The sequence below is a fragment of the Malaya genurostris genome, chromosome 1 (assembly GCF_030247185.1).
Source record: "Malaya genurostris strain Urasoe2022 chromosome 1, Malgen_1.1, whole genome shotgun sequence".
NCBI classification, from domain to species: Eukaryota; Metazoa; Arthropoda; class Insecta; order Diptera; family Culicidae; genus Malaya; species Malaya genurostris.
In genome coordinates, this window is record NC_080570.1 from 14,230,746 (window position 1) to 14,249,586 (window position 18,841).

At 38.1% G+C, this 18,841-nt stretch overlaps 5 protein-coding genes across 8 annotated transcripts in view; 3 read left to right on the forward strand and 2 right to left on the reverse strand.

Moving 5' to 3' along the window:
• The window catches only part of LOC131432989 (papilin), a 221,649-nt gene that overhangs the window by 91,639 nt on the left and 111,169 nt on the right, over positions 1-18,841 (reverse strand). The window lies entirely within an intron of this gene.
• LOC131433031 (cuticle protein-like) lies at positions 5,326-6,285 on the forward strand. Its single transcript, XM_058599761.1, has 2 exons — positions 5,326-5,481; positions 5,555-6,285. Exons 1-2 carry the CDS (start codon positions 5,470-5,472, stop codon positions 6,173-6,175), a joined length of 633 nt encoding a protein of 210 aa, XP_058455744.1. The 5' UTR covers positions 5,326-5,469; the 3' UTR covers positions 6,176-6,285.
• Positions 9,502-16,566, reverse strand: LOC131425472 (uncharacterized). The gene is made up of 5 exons (XM_058587449.1): positions 16,446-16,566; positions 15,770-16,374; positions 11,543-11,690; positions 10,473-10,496; positions 9,502-10,412 (listed from the first exon to the last, which is right to left on the reverse strand). Exons 1-5 carry the CDS (start codon positions 16,455-16,457, stop codon positions 9,711-9,713), a joined length of 1,491 nt encoding a protein of 496 aa, XP_058443432.1. The 5' UTR covers positions 16,458-16,566; the 3' UTR covers positions 9,502-9,710.
• Positions 11,343-12,242, forward strand: LOC131433040 (cuticle protein-like). Its single transcript, XM_058599772.1, has 2 exons — positions 11,343-11,463; positions 11,535-12,242. Exons 1-2 carry the CDS (start codon positions 11,452-11,454, stop codon positions 12,144-12,146), a joined length of 624 nt encoding a protein of 207 aa, XP_058455755.1. The 5' UTR covers positions 11,343-11,451; the 3' UTR covers positions 12,147-12,242.
• LOC131433022 (cuticle protein-like) lies at positions 17,365-18,294 on the forward strand. The gene is made up of 2 exons (XM_058599750.1): positions 17,365-17,436; positions 17,497-18,294. Exons 1-2 carry the CDS (start codon positions 17,425-17,427, stop codon positions 18,196-18,198), a joined length of 714 nt encoding a protein of 237 aa, XP_058455733.1. The 5' UTR covers positions 17,365-17,424; the 3' UTR covers positions 18,199-18,294.

Genomic DNA, 18,841 nt, shown 5'->3' on the forward strand with positions numbered 1-18,841 from the left:
GACAGCAACTTATCGGACGCGAAGATCGTGATTGCAGGATTAAGATTTAACCTTATAGAGGTTTACCAAATTCGATACTGCAAATCCTTACCTCAAGGAAATACCCACAAAAACTGGGAAGGTTTTTTTATGGTACTGTACATGAATGGCCTTGAATCACTTTTTTCTATGAATTTAATTCACGCATGACGGAGATGAGTTGAGCGCTGAAAACATTGCAGTATCTTTTCAGAATTTGTTATCGCGGAAAAATAATTCAGAGTATTCGCAGTAGCCCTAGATGTATGAGAGTAGAACTAAACTTTCACTAGTCAATGGGGAAACAAACTAATTTTTCTTTAAATTCGAGTTTCCCAAAACATTGATCCTTTTCATTCCAGCTGCTTAGTTCTGGTTGAACTGAAAGTTAAATTAATTTAACAGATGTGTCAAACGACAAATTGGGTAATAATCTGTTGAATTTGGGTAAAAAAATTTCACATTGTACTTCCTACCTTTGAATATTTCTTCATTGTGATCGCATTAGCAGTTCAATTTGAATTGCTGAACACCGATGAGTCGAAGAAAAAAACGAAACGAAACAAATTTAATAATGTTGCAAATTGTTGGGTAATAAACACTAATTGTAGTGGTAATGGATTAGAGTGTAACCGACTGAGACAGCGCGAGGTCGATGGAATGAAAATTTTCACAGTGTATAACATGGCAACTGGTTTCGCAAACCATTTATCAAAGTGAACAAATTCGTGGTTGATAGGGGGGTAATTTTTTATTTTTGCTGGTATCTTTTTGGCAACACTGCCTATAATTTAACACTGTCTATAATTTAATTATGAATGGGCGCTGGCAAAGTTGGATCAAGATCCACTTTTTTATCGAAAAATTGCGTTCAGCAACGAAGCTCATTTCTAGTTGAATGGTTTATGTCAACAAGCAAAATTTTCCGCATCTGAAGTGAAAACCTGCCAGAAGCATTGCAAGAGCTACCAATGCATCCCAAAAAAAGTCACTGTTTGGTGTGGATTATGGACCGGTGGCATCATCGGGCCTCACTTCTTCAAAGGCGACGATGGGCGCAAACGTTACTGTGAATGACGAGCGCTACTGTGTGATGATTTGCGTTTGTTTTTACCCGAAATGGAAGATATGTGGTTTCAACAAGACGGTGCCACATCCCACACGGCACGCGAAACAGTGACCAAATTGAGAGCCGGTTTCGGTGGACAGTTTATCTCACGTTTTGGGCCTTTAGACTATTTCTTGTGGGACCAATGTAAGGTTCATGTCTACTAGGATAAACCGGCAACGATTGACGCCCTGGAAGCCAATATTGAAGTATTTGTTTTTGTGAAATACCGGCCGATATATTGAAAAGAGCGTGTCAAAATTGGATCTTGCGCATGGATCATCTAAAGCGGAGCTGCGCCCAACATTGGCATGAAATCGTCTTCAAACATTAAATTATATTATTAATTTGCTCAAATCATAAGTGTTTTTATCAAATTAAATACTATACCTCTTAATAAATCACCCTTTATAAGGTCTGAAAAGTTGTTCAAAGCCTGTAAAAACTGACAAAAATAGAAACGAAAAAATTACCACAGACACAATAACTGTTCCTATCCGGGGAAGTCCGTTCTCTCATTTAAACTAATCTTCAAGTGAAACTCCACGCAGGAAACAGAAGATTTTACTTTTCCAGATAGCAAAACATGTTTCCAATTTTCTTTGCGTATGGAAAAAACACCCTGCCACTGAGTGTCGCTCAAGCTGTCGTCGGACCAAAACCACGAACGCGAGCGCACTCCGGAACCGGGTTTGGTCATACTGGAGCGAAATCAGGTGGACTTTTCAGCTTTATTTTACAAATATAAAATTTATACTTATAAATACGAAAAAAGGTATAAAATCCGCTCAAACTGTGGAAAACTTTTCCGAGGCCAGGAACTTAGCAAATGTCTGTGTGTGCAAAAATAAGAAGCATGTTTCTCCGAAATGGCTGAACCGATTTTGAACAAATTAGTTACAAATGGAAGCAGTCGCGTAAAGGTAAGATAACTAGGCGCTCAAAACTTCATATCTCATGAACATTTAGGGGTTTTTTGGTTTGTACGTAAAGTACATATTTAGTTTAGATTTCTTTGCGTTTCGCTCATCAGTGCTTAAAGCAGTTCAAATTGAACCGCCATCTCCGCCTAACAGTTCAATTTGATCCGCTAAGCAGACGCAAAGTCCACACTATTTATGAGATTCCTATCTCATGCCATCCCCTTATGCCAATGATGACATTTGGTCAATAGAACGGCGTCAACTGGGTACTGTCGGCTTCTGCGTTAGTAGCAGAATGAGAGGATGCGAATTGGTTTCTATGCAATAATTCATTGGAACCGTGAAAATTATTGAAAATTCTTCAAATAGGTCAAGTATTGCGCCTTGACATCCTATTGCTGAAGGGTATTTAGGCCCTTAATTTTACTTTAAACTTGTTTTCATAAAAACCGTCTGAAGTATTCGCTGCAATTTACAAGTTAGCATTTTACATAGCATCCTTATCAAAATTTAACACATGATGACGTAAGAATAACTTTTTGTCTACACATGATGATTCTATTCTTATTATAAATCTTTTATGCAGGAGTGTATAAAAAATATTCAGAAGTATGAAATATCCTACTATGTTCCAAGAGTGTAATTGGTTGGTTCAGAAGACAAAAGGTTTGGGAGGTTTCGATACGGCAATAAATGAAACATTGAATGCAAACTCGAGTATTGGTAACTGAAGAACATATACGAAAAATTAGACAGTCTTTCTGAAATGTTTGAATCAATTCGACGCAAACATTTCGACGGGGCTGGTCGATGGAACGATGGCTTTCGAAATTGATATTTTTACTCTAATCACCCTGAATAAAAATCTGAAAATTCTTGGTATTTGAAAACCTCTTAATTGAAGCTAAGACAGTGAAAATCGGTTAAGTCATCTTCGAAAAAAGTTACTAACATTATTTTCACTTGTATGGGTGTATATCACCCTGTAATTTCGGAACTGGAAGTCGGATCTTTGTATGGGACCAAGGCCGACGGCGGGTCGACGGCCAACTTAGCTGGCACCTTGGCTTCGGTTATGTGGATGTGCCACATAAATAATTTTTTGGAGACAAAACAAAAAATAATAATGTGATCTATTCTTAAACGACTTTCGACGAAGCAACTTTCGGTGAAATGACCTTCATTCGAAACATCTTTCAGCGAAATGACATTCGGTGAAACGATTCTGCGAAATGACCTTTGATGGCATTCGGTGAAACGACTTTCGGCGAAACGCTTTTCGGCGAAACGACTTTTGGCGAAATGACATTCGGCGAAACGACTTTCGGCGAAATGGCATTCGGCGAAACGACTTTCGGCGAAATGGCATTCGGCGAAATGACTTTCGGCGAAATGGCATTCGACTTTCGGCAAAATGACCTTCATTCGAAACGACTTTCGGTGAAATGGCATTCGGCGAAACGACTCTGCGAAATGATTTTTGATGGCATTCGGTGAAACGACTTTCGGCTAAACGCTTTTCGGCCAAACGACTATCGGTGAAATGGCTCGCCCCCATGCGCAACGATTAGTGGCAGAATTTTTTTTCATTTGCAGAGAATCATGATGAATGTGAAGATGCTGCAGATTTCTTCACGAAGAGAAAATATTCTTTAAAAAAATTGTTTGTTAAATGAAGAGATAATTTAGTAAAATAAAGCAACCAGAGTTCCACAACTCCTGCGACTGTCGCTTTTTTACGACATGAAATCGGGATCCCAGAGGATCTATTGCTGGTTAAATTGTTTTCCTTGCCGTCGAATTCCACACGGCATCTAGGCTGGTTCTGTCCGGAGAAAGATAATAGGTTCTATCAATCTCTTGGTGGACCCCTGCCTCCTTAAATATTGTTGAATCATTCTGTGATTAAATATATTTTTGCACTTTGATCTGCGCTTTTGCCCGACATTCATGTTTACCTTCTTTGAATCCTAACAAAAGAAGAAGAAGCAGTTTGTGATGTTTATTAACTGCTCATTGGGCAAGCGATCTGTAAATGTGGCAAATGTTAAAAAACCGCGAGTCCGAACGCCTCCAGAACCATTTTTGTTTCCGCTCACGAGAGACACACGTTGATCGAATGCTTGTTTGATTGTAGTTGGAATCCTGTCAAATAACTGTGTTTTTAATCATTCAGACAGTCTTTTCGTCATACTAGAGAAAAGAAACAGCGCTTTTCGGAAATGACGCTTATTGGGCTCCAAAACATTTGCCCTTCTCCGAGAGAATACGCGACACCGAAAGAAATTCTCAAATGTAATGATGCGTTGTTGACAGATTTTAACTTCTCAATCTACCACATAAAAAATTGATATTCAAGCCCCCAATTTGGTGCCACCTTTTGAAAAATGATGGGCTTCATCTTCTACTATTTCTAGACCAATATCCGAAGATGTTATGACCCTGAATACGACGGAACTTTGTAGCTTGAGAATATATGCAAATACTCAACGAAATCCCGAGCCAAGCACATTTTTAGTTAAGAACAATTCCAGAAATTAACCGATGTTTCATCGAATCGTTGGAATTCGGATATTATTATTTGAATAAAAAGAGCGTCCAAGAATTAAAATTAACAGGAAAACGATCCAAGACTAAAAGGAAAATTTGACCTTTCAAAAATTCGAAAATTTACCCTATCCCAGAAAAAAACTTTCGATGCGTCAAAATCACTTATCGTGATTTTTTTCCAAGAAAAAAGTCGTTCGATTTTAATGTAAACTTATCAACTGTTTCCGCTGAACCTTCGTACGTGAACCCCTCCGGATGATATTTGCGATAAAAATTAGAATTTTCGAAACCATTGAATGGCCCTGAATCCTGGCTAACTTGAACTGATTTGCTCTAAATCTGTCAAAATATCGCAATACGAGAATTTTGACGATTGCGTCCAGGAACAAGTGCCAGTGCAAGAAATACCATAGCGGCCATTCCATGCGCAGCAATGAAAATTGCACCCGAACAAATAAACATTGCATCAGATCGATCGCCGGGCCGGGCAGAACGATTCTGCAAAAGGTCGCCCGTTGGCATCTGATAGTTCGAAATAGTTTCAAGTTCACCAGCCACCAGACCAGGGCTTGCTTGCCGCTTTCATCGTGCACGCGTACACCAACACTAACACCAGCACAGTTCGCGATCAAGTTCGCGATCGGGCGCTTGAACTATTTTAGCACAGAAAACAGATAAACCTTTTGCTTCTGCTGCTCGGCTTTTAGTGCCACGAGACGACGGTGGCCGTTTCTTTTTGCGGTGATCGAAATTGGATTACCGCCGAGCGGCAAATCACTATAAAACGGCTGGGACAGTTTTGTTCCAGCACAGTTCGATCAGTTTCATTGCTTAGTGAACAGCAACTACCTCCCTTCTTCAGTTGTAACCATGGCATTCAAGGTTTGTTTGCGAGGATTGGATCCAGGAAGTGTCGTCTAATGATGAATTTTTTTTGGTTTCATTTGTTCCTTAGTTTGTGACCTTCCTCGCCCTGGTGGCCGTTGCCCGTGCCGGAGTCATCGCCGGTCCAGCGCTGTCCTACGCTGCCGCTCCAGCTTTGCAATATGCCGCTGCTCCCGCTCTGTCCTATGCTGCTCCTGCTCCATTGGCCTACGCAGCTCCAGTCGCCAAGACCCTGGTTGCCGCTCCTCTGACCAAGACCATCGTTGCCGATGAGTACGACGCGAACCCACAGTACTCGTACTCGTACGGAATCTCCGATGCCCTGACCGGTGACCAGAAGAGCCAACAGGAATCCCGCAGCGGAGATGTCGTCCACGGATCGTACTCCGTTGTCGATCCGGACGGTTTCAAGCGCACGGTTGACTACGTTGCTGACCCACATAACGGATTCAATGCCGCCGTCCGTCGTGAACCCCTCGGCGTGAAGACCGTTGCTGCTGCCCCGGTTCTGACCGCCAAGACTGTCATTGCTCAGCCAGCCCTGGCCACCTATGCTGCCCCGTTGGCCACCAAGACCTACGTGGCCCAGCCGGCCGCCTACGCCGCCTACTCCGCTCCATTGGCCACCAAGACCATCCTGTCGCAGCCGGCCTACGCTTCCTATGCTGCACCCGCTCTGTACCACCACTAAGCGAAATGATAACTGTTATCGGCTGAATGTTGACTGTGTTCCTGTATTTATAAGACGAGAAGTGAGATTTGAATAGATGAGAGGTCATCCAAAAAAAACATGGTTTTAATTATTCAATTTATTTGAAATGCAATATCACAAGCTGATGGGCTTTGCTTTCCTTCAGGAAAATTTAGCATGACATTAGAATTTTGCTTCAAAGTGAAATAACCTCAAAGTAAGGAGAAAAGTAGGCTGGGCAAAAAATATCACCACGTGTTTCAGGTTGCCACCTCATTTTCAATGCTCAGAAAACTGTGGAAAAGTAGGCTGTGGAAAGCAGAATTCTTTTGCACTCGTCATTCAAAATTATGCAATAGAAGACCAAAAACATTTTCAAATGAACTCTAAAAAATCCTTGCTTATATTTGATTGCAAGTAACTGATACATAGATGGCGTTCCCAACAAAATTTCCGTATAAATTTTTATGAGCACCCACCTTCAAAAGATAATGACATTTCAAAATTCCATGACATTCTGATGTTTGATCCACGAGTTACAGCGATTCAAGTGGCGCAAGGCTTGATGTTCTCAAAACAATTGGGAAATAATGTGTTGATTTATCATTACTTTTCGACGAAAGTTTGAAAGTGAAAAGTACTACTGGGACTCTGCTTCATCAAAAAACACAATCATTGTCGGAAGTATTCCAAGTTTAAACGTGCTCGTGCTGACACTAAACATGTTGATCGCCGGTCAAACGAGGAAATTACACCAAGAACCAAATTCACCAAATCGTTTTTGAGACCCGTAAATCGAAATTGCACTAAATAGTCGACATCTTGAAGTCTTCATACGGCAGTTTGTACATCATTTCGCATGAAAATTTGTCTATGAGTAAGTTGTTGTAAAAGTAAGTGCCGCATTTGCTCATGGTGAACCGAAAACGGTTCTTGGCGCTATTTAGAGCTGTCTTGCAGAAATAAACTGGATTATTTTGCGTCAATATGTGACAATGGAAAAAAGCTGGATCCATCACTATACTCCGGAGTCAAAGCTAGTAGTCAGCCAAGTGAACTGCAGATCGTCCAAAGCGGCCAGAAACGCAAATGTGAGCCGACAAAGATTTGCCCTCAGTATTTTGGGATGCTCATGGAATTTCGCTCATCAACTACCTTTAAAAAAAGTAAGACTATCAAATAGCGAGCATTACATGGTCAATTGATGTGTTTGCAGAACGCAATCGGTGAGAAACGACTCCGAATGAAAAAGAAAAAAAGTTGTTTGTTACCATGGATTAAATTGAATTGGACTACCGCATCTACCATGCTCACCGAGTGTGATCCCTAGCGACTACTACCTATTTACTGGATTCAAGGAGAGTGATTCCACTCCGACCAGAAAGACATCGCTGAAACGAACGCTTATATCGAGACCAAAGATAAATCAATCTACTAGAAAGGTCTTGAAATGTTAAAGAAGCGCTGGACTGATTGTGGGCCTCTTAAAGGAGATTAAGCCCAAAAATGAATTTTTCCTAATTAGTAAGGGTGTAAGTAAGGATGTAGTCGAAAACCACTGCCATTTCGCAATTATAGAGGGTCTGTCAACTGCTTATGATGTTCTGTTGTTTACATCGTTCTCTCACCACTTGTGTAACCGTTTATTCGTTTCCATTAGTTTGTTTCATAATGAGTTTTAGCTTCAGAGAACGTCTTAATATTGTACCCAAATGGTGCACACAACCCGGACTGTCAATGAGAAAATTAACAAAAATGGAAAGAGTTAGTGAGAAAACCGTGTTTAGCGCGATTAGATTGAAGATAACACCTTTGAGGATAAACCGAAAACGGGTCGAAAAAATAGTTCGGCTAACCTGGGTTTGAATGACAGTATAGTGAGATCAATCGAGTGGAGATATTTAATTAACGTCGTTTCCTTGTTTCATTTTTGTACAAATTGTTATTTGTCTACCTCATTTTCAATTTATTTGATTTGTAATTTAATTTTGTAGCATATGGTAAGCTAGTTAATTATGAATCCCTGAAAAGAAAATCTTTTCCAGTGAGATTCCGCTTTATTTTAGTAATGAATAATTACACATCTGTAGGGATATAATCCTCTCAGCATTTTATTTTATTTTAAACTTTCTCTGAGTAGTATTTCGCCAGATTTTTTATTTTTAGCCAAGATTAGTTGCGTCCACTACCAAGGAGCATCGAAATGAAACTCCTTCGCGTGGTAGATAATTAAACACAAAGAGTATTCAATGCGGGATGGAGTCGAAATAATTGGTACTTCAAAGTCGAATGTTGTTCATACTCGTATTACGCTTGAATCTTCGAATCTAAAAAAACCGAAGCATTAATACACAGTTAGAAATAAGCATCGACCAGGTTCAGAGTTCTAAAGAAATACGATTCGATGCTTGCGAGAGATTCGATCTGCATAATAACGGACGATTCAACCTACTTGAAATTCGATTACAAATCCTTACCGAAGTCTCAATAGGAAGTTTTGAACCAGTCCGAGATATCGATTCAAGTCGAAATAGTTAGTAAAAAAAATTATGACCAGGAAAGCTGTTCGTAGCTGCGGTCAGATTTTGCCATCTTTCCTCACAACTGTTTCGATCTTTCCTCACAACTGCTTCAGTATCAAGAAGGAAGGTCAAGGAATTTCTACAAAACCGATTTCTACCCACGATTCGAACCCAGAAGAATCTTCCTATTCTCTGACTAGATCTTGCGTTTTACCATTACGTGAAATAAATGTTAGAATGGTGTACCACAAAAAATGTTACTTTCGTTTCAAAATACATAAACCCACAAGACATTGCCCGCAAATTCAACCAATTGACAAATTTTGGGCGTTGCTGAAAGAACGTCTTAGAAAACATGTCTCGACAGTCGGAACTATTCGATAGTTTGAAAAGGATTGGGGTCAAAACCGTTTCACCAGGAAATCTGTTCTGAGCCGAAGAGAAGAACGTTTTCAAGAAAAAGTGCCAACTAGCATACAATCGCTAGATAACAAGTACTGGTTGTGCTAGTATAATTTTAGTAATGTATCTAAGAAGAAAGGAATATTCAACAGCTTGGTATTATTTTCACCAAAAACTAGGTGCATCCATACTTTCTGAGACGATATTTGGAATGCGTTATTTTTTCAAGCATTCTTCCTTGTAGATCTTTGATCTGCAAAAATTCATCCTGTACGGAGATTGTTTTTTTTTTGTCTGCAGTAGCAAATCGCCTGCCAAGTCAGAAATTTTCTAACGAACTCACTAGCAAAAACGAATTTATATATAAGATGAATAAACAAATTTTATTTTTAGGACTCTAATTGCAATGACCTTGAAGAACCTTTTCAACTAACCGGTCTTTTTACTCTTGATAAGAATTTTGATCGGTGATACTATTTCACAGCGGCTTCTTAAATCAATCAATCAATGGGTGATTTTTGGATGCCTTTTCATCTATTCAAATTCTACTTCTTGTTCTTATGAATAAATTGTCATTTCCAATATTTAACAGATAACAGATGTCAAATCGTTTAATAAGAAGCATAGGCTGGTTGAGACAGGATAGTTTTAGTAGTCAGCGGAGAGGAAAGGAGGGAACTGGTGGAATAACTGGTCAGAGCGGGTTGCGAGATAATACTCTTGGTGGCCAACGGAGCGGAGTAGGAAGCGATGGCAGGCTGAGACAAAATGGTCCGGGAGGCCAGTGGAGAGACGTAGCTGGTCAGAGCAGGTTGCGCAAGGATGCTTTTGGTGGCCAACGGGGAAGAGTAGGCGGCAATGGCTTGCGGTTGCGACAGAATGGTCCTGGTGGCCAGAGCTGGTTGAGCGATTAGAGTCTTGGCGGCCAGAACCGGACCAGCGGCAACGGCTTTCACGGCAAGTGGCTCACGTCGGACGGCGGCATTGAATCCGTTTTGCGAGTCTGCAACGTAGTCAACGGTGCGTCTGAAACCGTCGGGATCAACCAGGGAGTAGGATCCTTGGACGAGATCTCCGTTGCGGGATTCCTGTTGGCTCTTCTGGTCACCGGTCAGGGCATCAGAGACTCCGTACGAGAAGGAGTACTGCGGATTCGAATCGATGGCGACGATGGTCTTGGTCAGAGGAGCGGCCACCAGGGTCTTGGCAATTGGAGCCGAGTAAGCCAATGAAGCAGGAGCAGCATACGAAAGAGCTGGACCGGAAATAACTCCGGCACGGGCAATTGCTACCAGAGCGAGGAATGTCACAAACTGTGAAATAATAAAATATGATTAGAAATGGAAAACACCAAACATGTTCGAATTACCAACCTTAAATGCCATGATTTCAAAGAGCTAAAAGTTTCTTTACTGTTCACTTTGCAAGGGAACTGATCAAACTGTGCTGGGATGGAATCGTTCCCAGCATTTTATACTAAATTAGTTGCTAGTTATCCAAACTCGAACGTTACTAGAAGAACTGCGATGGCCTTGATTTACTAGTTACTTGGCCAACAAAACCATTTCGAGAATATTAATTTCAAGTTTGAGGAATCTGGAACAGTCCAACTATGATAAAACTTATGAACCCTTTCCCAAACCACCGAACATACAAAAATAAAAACACGATCCTTGTCCTAATGCATGATGCAACCGAGAACTAGGCTGTGCCAACTAACCAAGTCTCCGTAAGTTGGTTGAGGTCAGTTCTGCCACTTTCCATTTCGACTGAACAAGTAAACATCTGGAGCAGTTTCATTACTTGAGTTAAAATTGCATCAGACAATTTTCTGTCGTGTGAAACTGCAAAGTAGATCATGCTTCATTTCTATGCTGTAGATATCGACCAATTCAGAAAAACAAATTTTTATCTCAACTTCGGTCTACTCTAAAAGTTTGCAAATTTCTAATTCCGCTCAACAACAAACCGATTATGTTATTCGTGAAAATATTACATCATGCTTTCGAAACGAAAAAGTTCTGCAAAAATGGGCTCTCTCTCCTTTTGGGACGGAGCAGAGGAGGACCGCGGGTGTCACTTCAAGTTCATCGGCCAAGTTTACTTTCGTTGCATTCACGTGCCGATCGTGTGATGAAAAACCAGCCCGGCGGGTGGCGATTCGGTCAGTGGTCCTGTAAGTAAAGAACGCAAATCGAAACCGGCCGGCAACGCCACTTGGACTGTGATCGATTTTGGATCACAGCCCGATCGCGGGCTTCGTCGGAATTACTATAAAAATGACGGAGTTGATTTTTGCACAGCACAGTTCAGTCGATTTCATTGTTCCGTCAACAGGTTTTCAGTTTGAAAATGGCATTCAAGGTATCTTCGGGATTCGAGATTCTCAGGATTCAGGATTTTAAAAAAATGATTACATTTCTTCCTATTTGCAGTTTGTAACCTTCCTCGCCCTGTTGGCAGTTGCCCGTGCCGGAGTCATCTCTGGACCAGCGTTGTCGTACGCCGCCAGTCCCGCCCTATCGTACTCGTCACCAATTGCCAGAACCGTCGTTTCAGCTCCCATCGCCAAGACCTTGATTGCCGCTCCTCTGGCCAAGACCATCGCCGCCGATGAGTACGACCCGAACCCACAGTACTCCTTCTCATACGGAATCTCCGATGGTTTGACCGGTGATCAGAAGAGCCAACAGGAATCCCGCAACGGAGATATCGTACAAGGATCGTACTCCCTGGTTGATCCCGATGGTCTCCAGCGGACCGTCGATTACACCTCGGATCCACAAAACGGATTCAACGCCGTTGTTCGTCGTGAACCCATTGGAGTAAAGGCTGCTCCGGTTCTGGCCGCTAAGAGCCTAATCGCCCAGCCAGCTTTGACCACTAAAACTCTGATTGCTCAGCCTGCTTTGAGGACCTATTCGGCTCCACTGGCAACGAAGAGCCTACTCTCTCAGCCTACTCTGAGCTACGCTGCACCACTGGCCTCCAGGAGCCTTTTGACCCAGCCAGCTCTCGCTTCGTATGCTGCTCCTGCTTTGTATTGAAAAAAAAAAAACCCGACTGACCCCGTTATCGAATGTTTGTTAACTTAGTTTTGTGAAATAAAAATTTTGAATAGATGAAAAGTCATCCTAAAAACAGTAGGTTTTTTTATTATTGTCTCCTTTTTGGAAATGTCTGGACTTGTACTCAAAGTCGGTTCAACTTGAAATCGGAATTGGACTTGGACTTGAAGTCGCTACAGGACTTCGACTTGGGGTTGGACATGAACTTAGTCTTGAAATTCGACATAGAATCGCAAACGGACTTGGACTATCTATAAATCGAGTGAAATATATACAAAATGGTTTATAAAACTTTAAAAATGGTTTCTAAAATTTATAAAATGAGTTATAAAACTTATAAAACGGCTAAAAAAAATATTAAAATGAGTAATAAAATAAGTAAAAAATATTATAAAAAGAGTTATTAAATTGAAAGAACGGATTTCGCAAATTATAAAATGAGATATAAAATTCATGAAATGGGATTTAAAATTTATTAAATTGGTTGTAAAATATTGAAAATGGGTTGAAAAATTAAAAAATTTAGATAAAAAATTTAAAGAATGAGTTATAAAATTTATGTTTTATAAAAACATAAGATAAGAAAAATAAAACAATGGGAGTGGAAATTTAGAAAATGAGTTAAAAAATTCATAAAATGGGTTGTAAAATTTGTAAAACCAAGTTGAACATTTTTTAACATTGAATAGAAAAATTGTAAAATGAGTTTTAAAACTTATAAAATGTGTTGAATAATTTATAAAGTTTTAAAAATTGAGAAAAATTAGATAATGATATTTAAAATCTATAAAACAGAAAAAATATCTATAAAATGGATCAAAAAATGTATAAAAAGGAGGAGAAAAATAATAAAATTATTAAATGAATAAAAATTTATATAACGAGTTATAAAATTTAAAACATGTGAAATTGTCGAATGGGATATATAATTTTAAAAACAAATTATAGAATTTGAAAATGTGTAAACAAATTTAAAAAATGTTGGACTTAGAAATGTCGTACAATGGGATATAGAATTTATAAAATTGGATATAAAATTTTTAGAATAATAAAATTATAAAATGGATTATACCATTGTTAAGGTTAAAAATAAACTTAGAAAAATAGTTATTACTTGGAACAAAATTTATAAAGTGATTCATAAAATTTAAAAAACGTGAAAGAAATACAATAAAATGTTTATTAGTTAAAAAAGTAAAGCAAATGAGTTATGAAATTTTGGGGAATACAATTCACGAAATGGTATATAGAGTTTATAAAATAGATTATACAACTAAAAACTGAGTAAAATATTTGGATTAAATGGGTCATAAAATTTATAAAATGGGTTGTAAAATTATTGAAATGGGATATGAAATTTATAAAACGGGTTAAAAAGCATACAAAATTAGTTATAAAATAAGTGAATAATATTATGAAATCGGTCATAAAATTTAAAAAATGAATTTTCAAATTTTTAAAACGGGATATAAAATCATTAAAATATGTTATAAAATTTATTGAATAACGTTTTTGAAATTTATGAAATGAGTAAAAAAGTAGAAAATAAAATACTACAAAATGAGTTAAAAAATTTAAAAAAAAATTGGTCGTGGATATTTTAAAATGAGATATAAAATTCATAAAAATGAATATAAAATTTATAAGATAGGTCATAAAATTAAAGATTAGGTTAAAAAATTAAGAAAATTAGCTAGAAAATTTCTTAAAGGGGGTTACAAAATCCATAAAATTGGTCATAAAATTTATAAAATAAATTGTAATTTTTTGAAATGGAATATAAAATTTATGAAATGGTTTTTAAAATTTATAAAATAGGTTGAAAAACTACAACATGGGTTATAAAATGAGTAAAAAATATAAAATTGGTTAAAAACGTGAATTAAAGAATGAGTAGAAAATATTATAAAATAGACTATAAAATTTATAGAATGAGTCGTAAAATTTTTAAAACGGGATATAAAATTCATAAAATGGGTTATAAATTCATTTATGAAATGACTTTTAAAATTTATAAATTGGTGATAAAATTTAAAAATAGATCAAATATTTAGAAAATGAGACCGAAAATTATAAAAAGGGTTATAAAATCTATAAAGTGGGTTATAAAATTTATAAAATGAGTTGTGAAATTTATAAACTAAGATATTAAATTCATAAAATTCGATATAAAACTTATAAGATAGGTTATAAAACTAAAAAATGGATCAAAAATTCAGAAAATGTACTAGAAAATTCATAAAAAGTATTACAAAATTCATAATTTATAAAATGGGGTGTCAAACAAAAAAATGGGTTGAAAAATAAAATAAAATTTAAAACCCTTTTTTTTAATTTTCTAACTCATTTTCTTACTCATTTTCCAAATTTTAAACCTATTTATTCAACTTTTTGACACATTTTTAAAATTATAACAGCTATTTCATACATTTCAAGAAATTTTATATCCCGTTTTGAAAATTTTACAATCCATTTTTTAAATTTTATAATCCATTTTATAAATAATTATTTAATTCGTTTTATAAATTATAAACCCCTTTTTATAAATTTCATATACCACTTCAGAACATTTATAAATTTTTTGACCCTTTTTATGAATTTTCTAACTCATTTTCTCAATGTTTTACCCATTTTTTAATCCCATAACCTATCTTATAAATATTACATTCAATTTTATGAATTTTATATTCCATTTTAAAAATTTTACAACTTCTTTTATAATTTTTTTAACCCATTTCAAGGATATTATAGTTCTTTTTATAAATTTTCTAACTCATTTTTTAAATTTCTTATCTATTTCTTATTTTTATAACTCATTTAATGAATTTTGAAACCCCTTTTAAGAATTTTCTTACTTTATTCACTTATTTTTTGATATTATAATCTAGCTTATTATTTTTATAACCCACTTTAAAAATTTCACATTGAAATTTTTTAATTTTATAAACCATTTTTTAAATTTTCTAACTCATTGTAATCATTTTACTCATCTTATATCCCATTTTATTATTTTTCTTATCCGTTTTATGAATATTATGAGCCATTTTCTTATTTTTCCATTTCTTAGACTTTATAAGTCATTTTCTAAATTTTTTAACCAATTTTCGAAAATTTTAATACCTAGTGTTTAATTTTATTACACATTTTATAAATTTTTTAACACATTGTATACATTTTCTATTCAATTTTAAAAATTTTTCAACTCATCTTCAGAAATTTTTAAATTTTACATTCCATTTTATGAATGTTCATTATTTTATGAATTTTATATTTTATACCGCTAGGTATACGTAATGTGCTATGCACTGCTGAATCAAAGACGAAACGTAAAATCATGATCATTTTATAATATGTTTTACTTATTTTATAACCCATTTTATTATTTTTCTTCCACATCCTGTAGCGACTTCAAGTCCAAGTCCAATTCCGATTTCAAGTTGAACCGACTTTGAGTACAAGTCCAGACATTTCCAAAAAGGAGACAATAATAAAAAAACCTACTGTTTTTAGGATGACTTTTCATCTATTCAAAATTTTTATTTCACAAAACTAAGTTAACAAACATTCGATAACGGGGTCAGTCGGGTTTTTTTTTTCAATACAAAGCAGGAGCAGCATACGAAGCGAGAGCTGGCTGGGTCAAAAGGCTCCTGGAGGCCAGTGGTGCAGCGTAGCTCAGAGTAGGCTGAGAGATAAGGGTCTTCGTTGCCAGTGGAGCCGAATAGGTCCTCAAAGCAGGCTGAGCAATCAGAGTTTTAGTGGTCAAAGCTGGCTGGACGATTAGGCTCTTAGCGGCCAGAACCGGAGCAGCCTTTACTCCAATGGGTTCACGACGAACAACGGCGTTGAATCCGTTTTGTGGATCCGAGGTGTAATCGACGGTCCGCTGGAGACCATCGGGATCAACCAGGGAGTACGATCCTTGTACGATATCTCCGTTGCGGGATTCCTGTTGGCTCTTCTGATCACCGGTCAAACCATCGGAGATTCCGTATGAGAAGGAGTACTGTGGGTTCGGGTCGTACTCATCGGCGGCGATGGTCTTGGCCAGAGGAGCGGCAATCAAGGTCTTGGCGATGGGAGCTGAAACGACGGTTCTGGCAATTGGTGACGAGTACGATAGGGCGGGACTGGCGGCGTACGACAACGCTGGTCCAGAGATGACTCCGGCACGGGCAACTGCCAACAGGGCGAGGAAGGTTACAAACTGCAAATAGGAAGAAATGTAATCATTTTTTTATAATCCTGAATCCTGAATATCTCGAATCCCGAAGATACCTTGAATGCCATTTTCAAACTGAAAACCTGTTGACGGAACAATGAAATCGACTGAACTGTGCTGTGCAAAAATCAACTCCGTCATTTTTATAGTAATTCCGACGAAGCCCGCGATCGGGCTGTGATCCAAAATCGATCACAGTCCAAGTGGCGTTGCCGGCCGGTTTCGATTTGCGTTCTTTACTTACAGGACCACTGACCGAATCGCCACCCGCCGGGCTGGTTTTTCATCACACGATCGGCACGTGAATGCAACGAAAGTAAACTTGGCCGATGAACTTGAAGTGACACCCGCGGTCCTCCTCTGCTCCGTCCCAAAAGGAGAGAGAGCCCATTTTTGCAGAACTTTTTCGTTTCGAAAGCATGATGTAATATTTTCACGAATAACATAATCGGTTTGTTGTTGAGCGGAATTAGAAATTTGCAAACTTTTAGAGTAGACCGAAGTTGAGATAAAAATTGGTTTTTCTGAATTGGTCGATATCTACAGCATAGAAATGAAGCATGATCTACTTTGCAGTTCCATACGACAGAAAATTGTCTGATGCAATTTTAACTCAAGTAACGAAACTGCTCCAGATGTTTACTTGTTCAGTCGAAATGGAAAGTGGCAGAACTGACCTCAACCAACTTACGGAGACTTGGTTAGTTGGCACAGCACAGTTCTCGGTTGCATCATGCATTAGGACAAGGATCGTGTTTTTATTTTTGTATGTTCGGTGGTTTTGTTAAGGGTTCATAAGTTTTATCATAGTTGGACTGTTCCAGATTCCTTAAACTTGAAATTAATATTCTTGAAATGGTTTTGTTGGCCAAGTAACTAGTAAATCAAGGCCATCGCAGTTCTTCTAGAAACGTTCGAGTTTGGATAACTAGCAACTAATTTAGTATAAAATGCTGGGAACGATTCCATCTCAGCACAGTTTGATCAGTTTCCTTGCAAAGTGAACAGTAAAGACACTCTTAGCTCTTAGAAATCATGGCATTTAAAGTTGGTAATCCGGACTTGTTTGGTGTTTTCCATTTCTAATTATATTTTATTATTTCACAGTTTGTGACATTCCTCGCTCTGGTAGCAGTTGCCCATGCCGGCGTTATTTCCGGTCCAGCTTATTCGTATGCTGCTCCTGCTTCATTGGCTTACTCGGCTCCAATTGCCAAGACCCTGGTGGCCGCTCCTTTGACCAAGACCATCGTCGCCATCGATTCGAATCCGCAGTACTCCTTCTCGTACGGAGTCTCTGATGCCCTGACCGGTGACCAGAAGAGCCAACAGGAATCCCGCAACGGAGATCTCGTCCAAGGATCCTACTCCCTGGTTGATCCCGACGGTTTCAGACGCACCGTTGACTACGTTGCGGACTCGCAAAACGGATTCAATGCCGCCGTCCGACGTGAGCCACTTGCTGTGAAAGCCGTTGCCGCTGGTCCGGTTTTGGCCGCCAAGACCCTAGTCGCTCAACCAGCTCTGGCCACCAGGACCATTCTGTCGCAACCGCAAGCCATTGCCGCCTACTCTTCCCCGTTGGCCACCAAAAGCATCCTTGCGCAACCTGCTCTGACCAGCTACGTCTCTCCACTGGCCTCCCGGACCATTTTGTCTCAGCCTGCCATCGCTTCCTACTCCGCTCCGTTGGCCACCAAGAGTATTATCTCGCAACCCGCTCTGACCAGTTATTCCACCAGTTCCCTCCTTTCCTCTCCGCTGACTACTAAAACTATCCTGTCTCAACCAGCCTATGCTTCTTATTAAACGATTTGACATCTGTTATCTGTTAAATATTGGAAATGACAATTTATTTATAAGAACAAGAAGTAGAATTTGAATAGATGAAAAGTCATCCAAAAATCACCCATTGATTGATTGATTTAAGAAGCCGTGAAATAGTATCACCGATCAAAATTCTTATCAAGAGTAAAAAGACCGGTTAGTTGAAAAGGTTCTTCAAGGTCATTGAAATTAGAGTCGTAAAAACAAAATTTGTTTACTCTTCTTAAATAAAAACTCGTTTTTGCTAGTGAGTTCGTTAGAAAATTTCTGACTTGGCAGGCGATTTGCTACTGCAGACAAAAAAAAACAATCTCCGTACAGGATAAATTTTTGCAGATCAAAGATCTACAAGGAAGAATGCTTGAAAAAATAACGCATTCCAAATATCGTCTCAGAAAGTATGGATGCACCTAGTTTTTGGTGAAAATAATACCAAGCTGTTGAATATTCCTTTCTTCTTAGATACATTACTAAAATTATACTAGCACAACCAGTACTTGTTATCTAGCGATTGTATGCTAGTTGGCACTTTTTCTTGAAAACGTTTTTCTCTTCGGCTCAGAACAGATTTCCTGGTGAAACGGTTTTGACCCCAATCCTTTTCAAACTATCGAATAGTTCCGAC